Below are 10931 nucleotides of genomic sequence, written 5' to 3' on the forward strand. Positions count from 1 at the left end.
AGTCCGGGCCCGGCGCTAGCTCAGCTGCTAAGGGCTTGTTTCCCCTGGCTCGAAGGCCGGCGTGGCAGACCCCTGGCTTGCCCCAAATAAGATGCATCCCTGCTGTGTGTAGAAGTACTGGTCAGGGTGGAACCGGGTCCCGCGGTGCAACCCGCAAAGGCGTCGGGATTGTTTGAAAGCTTGTGAGGTTTTTGCTGCTCTCCTCATTGTCTGGAGCCTACGTCAGGGTCTGCGTGAAAAACGGGCACTAACTACCTTGGTTTAATTGACCTCTTGGAGTTAAATTGATGGGTGGCCTAGCAGGGATGCTCTGGAGTGGAAATCAAAGCATTGCACCGTGAAGCTGTGCAGTTTTAAGAACATAAGGATATTATTACTGTCATGCACGGAGTCGGATCCCAGGTCCATCTTGCCCCGTCTCCTGTGGAGGCTGGAAGAGAGAGAGACTGGGTCTGACCAGGGGTCTCGCCCCGTTCCTCTCTGCCTTGCAGCCTCCAGCATTTAAGGTCCGGGAAGTCGAGATGCAGAGGCCGTGCCCCTCGCTCCCGTGCTCAATAGCGACCGATGCCCCTTTCCTCCAAGCGTGTGTCCCATCCCTCGGCGAATGTGGCTGAACTCTCCACTTCCACCACCTCCAGTGGCCACGAGTTCCACGCTTTAATTCCCCCCGGGTGAAAAAGGATGTCCTCGTGTTAATGAAACCAGCACAGGGGTCTGGGACAGAAGTTTCATAAACTAGTTTGACCCAAATCGGCTAAGGCTGAACCAGGTTTATCTTAAACCAGTTTCAGGTGGTTTACATGCACGGAGCTTCTGTTCCATTACAGGTTAAACCAGTTTCTGATCACTTAAACCGGTTTATGCATCACTTCTGTCCCTAGCCAAGTCTCTCGTGTTGATGAGACCTGAAGGTCAGCAGGGTCTGGTCTCACCCCAGGCTGGACTCGGGCGGCCCAGCCCCTCCTTGAAACGCGTCTTCTTTTCCTTTTAGGAAACAAGAGAATATGAAGTGTCAATATAAGGACAGAAAGTCTCGAGACACGAACTTGACTGACGCTGATAGACCTTCCTCAGTAACTAATCCAGAGACTACGTGGAGTTTCATCGGACCCCTGGACCTACTGTTGTCTTTCCTTTTTGCCTCTTTATTGAAGGTTTTACTGTTTTCTTCACTGTATTTATTCTATTTAAATGGAGATAGGTGTGTTCACAGTGTTCCTGCCAGGTGCGGCTCCCCGCCCTGGGCTTAGCTCCACTCTGACAGCGGTGCAGAGGTCTCATGAGGTCGGGGAGGCGCAGGGAGCCAGCAATGCAGCCTCCACCTCTGCCCCGGGATTGTGTCGTGAAAAGGAGCCTGCGAGAAATTGCCGGGAGCCGTCTCAGCTCCCTCGCCTAAGCCACTGGTATGCCTGGCCGAGCGTCTCCATCCTGCCCGGTTCTCCGAGCACTCGGTCGGGGTCCGGGGTTGCACGCGCACACGTGCGTCGGAGCAGCGGTCAGCGAAGGTGGCGTCTGCTTTCCAACAAGCTGGTGCCCGTCTCAGGAAAGCCGCCGGCGAGGTCCAGAGGTCCTGCTCTCAGGTGCGTGGGGAGGATGGGGAGACAGCGACCGAAGCTACCCAGCGCTCCCGCTTGGTTTTTAGTCTTGGAGAGGCACGTAAGAGACCTTGTCAGTACTACAGAGAAGCATTAACTGGTGCAGCCAGCATCCCCCCGGCCCACGTCTCGGTGCCCTTGGCGGCACTGTCTGGGGAGATGGGTAGGATCTTCCAGGACAGTGTCCCTGCTATGCCGAGAGTGAAACAGCCTGCATGTCTCTGCTTCCCCCCTTATTTTTTCTGTGATAACGTGTATTGTGGCCATTGCGAGGAGAATCCGAGTCTCCCTCAAAGTCCAAGCTCGCCCTTTGCCCAGGTCTAGTATCTCAGGGTCGTAGTGCTGGAATATGGGATCCAACGAAATAACAGCCCCCATCTTCTGGACTAGCCGCTGCGGGAATAGTAGAAGGGGCCGCTGATGAGCACGGAAAGAGACCTTCCTCCAAAAGCAGATGAGGAGATAGGTGGGGGGCGCGTGTGCTTCGATCCCGGCTGCGTGGCAGCCCTGATGTGCCCCGTTCCTGCCTTACCCCCGCGGGGCAGGAAAACTGCCCAAGAAGCACCGTCTGGCCATGCACGACGGAGGGGAAGCCACCTCGAGATGCACACCATGTGCAAGCCTGGGGGAGGGCGCAGGGGGGGACCGCAAAGCGTGTCTGGGGAAGACGGCCAGCTAGCCGGCATCCCCGGAGCATGGCACGGGGGGAGCAAAGCAAAACGCAGCCCTCGTCCTGGTCTAACCCTGCGTGCCGCGCCGCATCCAGCATCCTTTGGTTCTGGAAGGTAACGTGTTCGCGTCGAACAGCAACCCAACAGCCGAGCCGCTGCCCTTGCACGGCAAACAGAGCCCCCCAGACGGTGCCATCCCAATCTCCCCCTTCGCCACGTCGGCTTCGGGACAGTGCCTCGCAGCGAGGCCTGGACGGGCCCCGAAGTGCGGGTGCTTCCCTGGCTGCTGGCGTCTTTCTTCCGTCTTTGTAGATTGGCAAGTGTAACCATGACCACATTTTCCAGCCCCTTTTAGTTTAGAGAAGGTTAGTGCATCTCTGCAGTTGTACAGTTGAGACATTTAGGCTTTTTTTTCCTTTAAAAAAAAAAAAGAAAAAAAAAAGAGAAAAAGAAACGAATGTGTATTTGTAATTTGTAAAGGTTTAAGACACAAGAGAAACAAACAAAACATGTGCCAAAAAAATGTACCAGGCATTTCATTTCCCTTCATCCCTGTCTGTTTTTATAAGAACAATGTGAAAATTGTTGGGATTAAATATTTTTGAACAATGATACGGTACTTCCGTGGGAAGCTCCGCTTAATACCAATGGTGCTCTGTTTTAAACCGGTTGGCGATCCAATCAGGTCCTGGAGATAGATGTGCACGCCTTGCATGCTAGCTGCCGTGGGATTAGCGGGTTACGGCAGCTCTGCACACCCGTGTACACACACGCGTGCACAAGTCAGACAATTACATACACACAAGCACGCACGCGCATTTCAGACAATTACATCCTCTGAATTTTGATGAGCTTGGTTCAATCCGGCTTCTGGACTGGACGCCGAGTGGTGCAAAAGATTTGCTCTTTATCCAGCATTTAAACCGTGGGGGTTCTCTTCCTCCAGGCAACTTATCATCGGCTGGATGGGAGCACGTGAGCTTTGTGGCTGGAGAGGGCTCACAGTCATGTGGGATCCTCCAAAGACAAGGGATAAGGACTGGCCTGTTGAGCTCTCCAGATCCTCCCAGCCCAGAAAGGGCATTCATTTGCTTTGCATTGCATTTACAGGGCGCTGAGATGGTACTCACTTTTTTGCCCCTCTTTGCTCTTGCACAGAAACATCCCCTGAGTGAGGGTCATCTGCCTTTTAGCTCCTTTTTTCATATCCCAGAGTTGCTGGGGGACACTTGCCCCCGCGCCGTGCTACACAAGTGCAGAGGAGAGAGGGCAGGTAACCCAGGAGCAGACACGGCTCCCTTCCCTGTGTCTGCAGCTAAGCGCGCAGCTAAGCAATGCAATGTGTTTTATTCTCCCTTTGAGCCCTGCTCCACCCAAAAAGTTAAAACCAAGTACCAGGCAGTATCTAGCGCTTGTCCAGGCACCGTTTTGGGAAGCACGTTTGGGATCTCAGCAAGATGCATCACGGTCAGCTCAGCAGCTCTCAAAGCCCCTGTGAGGCAGATCCCAGCATCAGCCATAACCATCCCCTGCTTTACAGACAGCCCAGAGGAGCTGGGACCAGCCCGGTGGGACCCGAACTCGAGCATCCTGTCTCCTGGCTCTCAGCTGGGATCATGTGAGGACAGTGCAATATGTGAGCGTGGCGATGCACCCCCGGCTGCTGACACCTCCTCAGGTGTGTAGCACCTGCGCGCCCAGGACGAGGACCTGGCAAGCGCCAACGATAAAGCAGTTGTGTGGCTCTGCCACATTAATGATGTGCAGAGGGGGAAAGGAAGTCTATGAAGAAGGTCTGCTCACAAGAGCCTGGTGCCTGTCCTGTAGCTCCTGCTACCCGCTGGCGATGAGCTGCTTTGTGCTTTCTTTGAGGTCTCCTTGCTTCCAGATTTGGGAAGTTCGGTAACAAATATCCAGCCCTTCCCCTTCGCACCCCACTGGAGTGTTGCAGGACCACAAGGCAATGTGTTGAGCAAAATAACAGGATGTCTTGGCTAGGACTTGATTAATATAGAACATAATGAATTAATATCATTAATGGCAGCTGTCATGGGTTTATGGAGAAAAGATCTTGTCTAGCTAATCTGGGATTGTATTTGTAAGGTTAGACGTTTGGTTGCTACTGATGTAATACACCTAGATGCCTGTATGCCCGGGACTCCGGGCTGCCCATCATCTGCCCATTAGCTAGAGCTGTTCCAACACATGGTGAATAGTTTGCAAACTGGCTGACAGGTCATGACATCTGACTGGCATCCATGGCATTGCCATGCAACAGGCGTGTTTCTAGTGGGGCCGTGCAGGGCTTGGGCCCAGCCTCTCTGCTACTGGACATTTTTATTACAGATGCACGAGGAAACACAGAAGCATCCCCAATAACGCCTGCAGGTAACAGAGACTGGGTCGGAGCAATTGCACTGGGTCGCTGATATAGGGTGATCCCCGTCTCCTGGTCAGAAAACCCCATGAGGTCTGGTCTATGCAGCTGGCAAGCCATGCATCCAGGGGCGAAGAGCGATGCAATGCCAAGGGGTGCGGGGGACAGACCTTTGGTGACCGGGGACCTCTATTCTTGCAAAGGGCAGCGCCTGAAATCCAAACAGGTAGAAATTCAGGTGCAGGAGCAGGAGCAGGGGGGTGGGCAGGTACCTAGGAGGGGGTTGTGGCCTGTGATATCCTCCCAGCCAGCACAGCAAGGCACAGCGGGGCGGAGGAGAGCGGGGAGGGCTGGTTGGGAGCCCAGCAGCAAGGGGACACGTCCCTGGCTTGGTGGGACTGAGGCAGCCAGACCCGGGAGGACACGTCGGCCCTGCTAGAAATGCACGCATGCCCCAGGACCCCCATCGCTGGGGGGAACCCGGTCATCGGTCTTAGACGTGGGCAGCGCCGTTCTCCCTGCAGACACCAGATGTCCTCAGCAGCTCAGATACAAGCTGCCAACGGGCCCAATCCCTTCCCAGCTCTGCAGTTGCTGGCAGCTCCCAGGGGCATGAGGGGCTTTCTCCCAGGCACCTGCCTGCAGCACTCCTGAGCTCCAGGGACTGCCCTAGCCCCTGAACCCTGTCCCAGCTCCTTGGCCTGGGGCGGGCCGGGGCACGGTGCTGCCCCAGCCTGGAGGTGCCCGGGGCCGAGCAGGGTGGGAGCCGCCGTGCACGGCGCCTGGAGCAGCGTGCCAGCGCCGCAGTGTTCCCCAGCACGCCCACGCGACGGCTTGGCAGGCAGCTCACGTCCCCGCCTGGCTCCGGCTCCCTGCTGCGGGCCAGGGGCTGTGACGCATGGAAAGCTATTGACACGGGTCAGGGCTGGGGCGACGGAGCCCAGCCGGCCAGGGGGGCCAGGAGGGGGTCAGCACGCACGCAAGGACTCGGCCTCTGCTGCCAGCGCTTGCACTGAATGCAGCTTCGGCAGCCACGCTTCGGCCACGGGGGCGTCTCGCTGGCCCTCGCCTCTGCAGCCCCGCCTCTGCCCTCGGGCCAGCACCCCACCTTTGGTTAGGAGCCCCTGCAATTTGGGGTGGCCAGGCGTGCAGGCTTGGGGCAGACAGGCGGGGCGGCTGCTGTGCAAGCTGGCTCATCTCCTACGTGGCACCACCACGCGCGGCCCTGCGTGCTGCGGGGCACTGGTGCGAGACACGCCGCACCGCAGGGACCCGACACTGGCAGGTTGTGCACTCGGGGCTAAGAGCCTGCTCCTCCCCAAATGCAAGGGGCTGCGAGCTCCGAGGGGCAAAGCCCGCGTGCCGCCCCGTGCCCTGCGGCCTGGCCGGAGGATGCGTCAGGCAGCGGGAAGGACCGTGCGGGAGCCAAGCCGGGCTGCACGCTAAATGTCAGCGTGTCTCTGGGGCACTAGCAGCCGCCCGTGTGGCAGGAGGCGGTGGCGTGCCGCCCCGCGTGTGCAATCATTGAATGCAGTGAGGGGTGTGCTGCAGCCGGGCATGGCCCCGGGTCTCTTCCAGCTGGCCCAGGCCTCGCAGGGCAGAGGATGGGGGAATGCAACACCCTCCAACCCTCGTTCAGCCCCAGACAGGCTGGAATCCGGGCTGGCCATGTGGTCACCGTGCCTAGAGGCCACGAGCTCTAACCACTGGGTGCCTCTCCCTGTCCTCCAAGCCCCCACTTTGCTCCCCAGATCAGGGAGCTTGCTCCGACTCTTGCAAAGCTGCCTCCAGCCTCTCCCACCCCCCAGGCTTGCATTGCACCCGGGAACACCAAAGGCCTGTGCAGGGGTGGGAGCAAAGGACCCTGCCCCTGGCGGGGTCGTGCTGCATCGAGACAGAGCCTCGGGGGTCTCAGCTGGACACGGCCGTGGGCAAATCACGGCTGCAGCCCGAAGCTCGGGGCACTTGGTGGCTTTGGGCAGGTGCTGCCCCTCACTTTTTTGGTACCAAACTGGCCCCATGCAGAGCCAGGCAGCACCGGTGGGTCCTGGCATGGGCACAGCTCGGCTCAGCCCCTGCCTCCGTACACTTTCATAATCAGGCGTTAGCTTATTCCTCCCCAGATGCACCTTCCAGGTGGGGAGCCTGGCTGTGTTTTAAACTGCTCTGGGTCCTTGGCTTATTTCTCCGCAGGACCCAAGCAGCGGCCGGAGAAGGTGCAGGAGCTGCAGCGCTCTGCTAGCTAGAAGCGCCGCGCCGCTGGGGAGTGGCGAGGGGCGACTAGTACCACGGACGCTTTATTCACAGCTGATGGATAAAATAAAAATGAAATCATCCTCATCCTTCTGCCTCTTCCTCCTCCCCCATCTGCACGGCTGTGCCCAAGGGGGGGGCAGAGACCCCGAGAACTGCAGCCCCTTGGCCCCCGTGTGTTGGGCACAGCCCCGTGGGGGGAACAGTCCCTCCTCTGCACCTACCCGAGCATGCACCAGGCTCCAAAGCGAGCCCCGGGCCCCAGATACAGGTAAGCAGCCTTGCCACATCCAGACCCACCCCCATGCCCCCAGCTCCTGCCCTCTCCCTGCTGCTTCAGCAGACCTGCTCACCCCTCCCTACGCACAGAAAGGGGAAACCCGAGCAACCTCACCTCCCTTTTACTCCTTCCCAGCTCTACCCCGCAGGGGCAGGACCTGCTCCTCAGCCCCGGGGAGCCCAAAGCACCATGCCTGGGAAGCCCAGAAGCTGCTAATTGAGCTCAGCTGCTAGCACTTGGGCTGGATGAGCCCTCGGGAGGGTGTGATGTGCTCTCACCTGTGGCTGCTCTGCAGGTCCAAGGTGTCTCTGGTCAGATTGAGGCCCTAAGAAGCACATCCCTTCCCCTGCCTCAAACTCCACCCAAGGTTTAACGAGCGACAGCTGCTAGCAGGCTGGGACCCAGAGGCAGGTGAGGGGTTTTGCATTGGGAAGGGGGTGGCTTTCATCTCTAACTACAGGCTTGCAAGGCAGGAGGTGGTGGCAGCATCCAACTATAGCCCCCAAGATGTGAGTTCGAGCTTTGCTCCAGGCCCTACTACAAATCTGTCAGCGGGGACCCAATCACCAGGGATGATGCTAGTCACATCCCTCATGCTGGGAGCTCCAGATGCAGCTCTGCTTTAATCACCCCAGGGAATTAGGTTTAGGCAGACTTTTACCATCATTACTGCAATCACCATTGGAGAGCCCTGGAAAAAGGGGTGTATTGTATCCTACCCCTGTATTGCAAACTCTGGTTTCACAATAGGGCAGCAGGGATAATGAGACCCGGTGACACCAATGCCAGGAAGGGGAAGATGAGAGGAAGCATTTGGGGGAAGGACTCCCCCTGAGTCCCTGGTACTAGCACAACTGGTCCGGGGAGCTTGGAAGCAAGAAAGGAAGGGATAGACATCCATCCCCGTGCTTGGTTTTCAGGCAGCAATCAGGTGGAGGGCGGATACAGCAACAGATGAAAAGCATTAGGGCACAGCAGGGAGAAACAACGTCCTAATGAGAACAGTAGTCAGGAGGGTGTTGCAGTTGAATGGTCTGCATCTAACCCAGCTAGGGAGCTCAGAAGAGCTTGGGTAACAAGAGGAAGGGACTTGAGTTACCGGTGCAAGTCAGGCAAAAACAGGAGCACCGCTCCGGTAGCAGAGAAATAAAGAAAGAAGGGGCAGGGTAGCATCGTACATAGCCCGACCCTGCACTGGTCGGTCCTGCGGGGAAGCTGGTAAAAGATCCTACAAGGGCAGCACTGGGCATCTGCTCTCGACCGCCAGGCCAGCATTGGGATGTAGACTGCAATGCCTTTAATGTCATTAGAGACAAGCGGTACCGGGAACCGGGCCGTCACGGGAGATCCTGCTCTCCCAGACTGAGACCGGCGCACGAACGCTGCTAATCACTGCTGGCCCACTTTTCCCGAGGTTTTCCAGCAGCTTTCTTCAAGCAAACAGCGACTAAACCAGCAAGACGCGATGGCTTCTTTTAGATGCGGTTGCAGGAAGTAATAAGGCTGTTACAGCCGTGCCGGTCCCCGAACGTAACCCTGGATCAAGCAATCTTGAATTGATTCAGTTTCAATTAAGTAGGAAAAAAAATAGGTCTGGAACCAAGGTTTGCCATTTCAAAAGGGCAAGCTTCAGCAAACGAAGGGGACTAGTTAGCAGAGCTGGCTGGATTGAGGAGCGCGGGGACTCGAATGTGGACGAGCCTTGGGATTCGGGGCTGCTTTGATTTAATCTGGTCATCAATGACCTTGTTCCCCACCCCCAAAAGAAAGTAGGAGCGTGCTAACGAAACAGGCTGATGACACGCAGTGGGAAGGCTTTGCCAGTGCACGGGAGGGTTGGAAAGTGGTGCCAAAAGACCTGCATGGCCCTGGGAGCCAGATGGAGAGAAGCAGGATGAACAAGAGCAAATCGGAGGAGAAAGATCCCTGTGTGGTGATCAATCACAGGTTGATAATGAGCTGTGGGTATCCCCTGGCTGTGACAAAGGCGGAGGCAACCCTAGGCTGGATCCAGCCAGGCAGCCGTACCCATGCACGAGTGCCGTTGCAGCAGGCGCCGGTGAGTGCGCAATTCGGGTCCGGGAAAGCGATTTGAAAACGGAGCCGCGGCAGAGAGGGGACAGGAGGGGGATCGAGGGGATGGGGGTGGGCTCCTGGGTGTAACGCGGCACAACGCGGGCACAAATGCTGCAAACACGGAGGGTTGAAGCAACAAAAAGAAAAGGATGGAGAAGGCTGGTGAAGCCAAACGACAGCATGGGAGTGGAGCAAGCCTGGCCACGACTGAAGTACAGCTGGAAAGGAGAGGGCTCCTAATGCTGGAACAACCTCTGGGAAGACGTAGTCCAGGCACAGCCCCACACCCACCGCTGCCTCCAAGTTGGACCTCGACCAGCTCAGGAGCAGGGATGATCTGCTGCGGGTGCCCGTGACAGCAAGGGCCTAGTCATCTCTCCTGGGCAGCATCCCAGCGAGCGCTCCCCAGGCTCTCGGCGTCTGCATTAAATCACTCTGCAGCACACAGAGCTCTGGCCAGGCCCCGTGCACTGACACGCGCAATGCATGAGCCCTCCTGCCCCGGATCAAGGTTACAGATGGCCATGCCGGCGGCACTGTCGCCACGGCTCTCCTTGGCGCTATATATAAACTTCGGGCCACGTGTGCTAGGCTCAGCCGAGGGAATGGAGGCACGGGGGGCCGGGCTGGGGCTGCTCGGCACGGTGTCCTGCTTAGCTCTGCATGCATATGGGTTTGGGTGAAGTCAGATGGGCAAGGGTCAGGCCTGCCCATCACCTGCCCACAGGATCAGGGATGGATTAACTCTTTAGTGGGCTCCAGGCAAGCAAACCACTTTGGATAGTTTGCAAACTGGCGTCCAGGGCACTACCAGGTCCCTGCCTCTCTGCTAGCGAACACTTTTATTATGGAGAAAACAGAAGCATCCCCAATAACGTCTGCAGGCGACAGAGACTGGGTCGGAGCAACTGCGCCAGGTCGCTGGTACGGGGCGAGCCCCATCTCCCGGTCAGAAAACCCCACGAGGTCCGGTCTATACAGCCGGGAAGCCGTGCAGACAGGCACGAAGAGTGCAAGCCGTGCCAAGGGGTGCAGGACGTGTTGCACCCCCTCAGCAAACACGCTTGTGGGCTCCCACCTAGTACGGTATGTTTATACTCCTTTTCCCCCCACTCAATAATTAGAATAAGTAAAATAAGCACAACTGGGCCCCTTCTTCGCTTAGGGCCCTCCTTTGCCTAGGTGTTAGTCCAGCTCCTGCGCGGCGCCCGCCAGGGCTGCGCGGGGGGCGGCGAAGGCTGCACGAGGACTATTTCTGGACCGTCAGCGCGGGCGTGACAGGCGCCCACCCGGGCTGCGTCAGCTGCCAGCCTTGCCCCCCAGCCCCCGCGCAGCCCCTTCCCAGGTCGGGGGGGGCCATGCGTGCAAGCCGGGAAGCCCTGGGGCATCCTCCCGGCAGGTGCTTGAGCCAGGGGGGTCCCGGGGGCCGCAGCCCAGCCCAGCCTGGGCCGGAGGAGGAGGTGCCGGGCCCGGGCCCCTCCCGCTCGGGGCTGCTGGGACTTGTGGTCCGTGCTGCCGGCTGCATCGCTGGAGCCGGAGCCGGGTGCACGGAGCATCCCTGCCCGCATCCCTCCCGGCGCGCAGAGCATCCCCCTGCATCCCTCCCTGCATCCCCGCGAGCATCCTGCGTGCTCGCCGCCGCAGCAGCAGGGTGGGACCCAGCCGCTGGGGGGACAGGC

At 58.3% G+C, this 10931-nt stretch overlaps 2 protein-coding genes across 2 annotated transcripts in view; both read left to right on the forward strand.

Moving 5' to 3' along the window:
• The window catches only part of SEZ6L (seizure related 6 homolog like), a 74574-nt gene extending 71781 nt beyond the window's left edge, over positions 1–2793 (forward strand). Inside the window, exon 19 of the mRNA XM_025199912.1 lies at positions 992–2793. Within this exon, the coding sequence (XP_025055697.1) occupies positions 992–1021 (30 nt within the window). The 3' untranslated portion in view covers positions 1022–2793. The remainder of the gene's footprint in view (positions 1–991) is intronic.
• A 7066-nt stretch (positions 2794–9859) lies between these two features.
• ASPHD2 (aspartate beta-hydroxylase domain containing 2) overlaps positions 9860–10931 on the forward strand; it is an 8703-nt gene continuing 7631 nt past the window's right edge. Inside the window, exon 1 of the mRNA XM_025199619.1 lies at positions 9860–10338. The gene's annotated coding sequence lies outside the window, so the exon portion shown is untranslated. The remainder of the gene's footprint in view (positions 10339–10931) is intronic.

The sequence above is a fragment of the Alligator sinensis genome, unplaced genomic scaffold (assembly GCF_000455745.1).
Source record: "Alligator sinensis unplaced genomic scaffold, ASM45574v1 scaffold628_2, whole genome shotgun sequence".
Lineage (NCBI taxonomy): Eukaryota > Metazoa > Chordata > Crocodylia > Alligatoridae > Alligator > Alligator sinensis.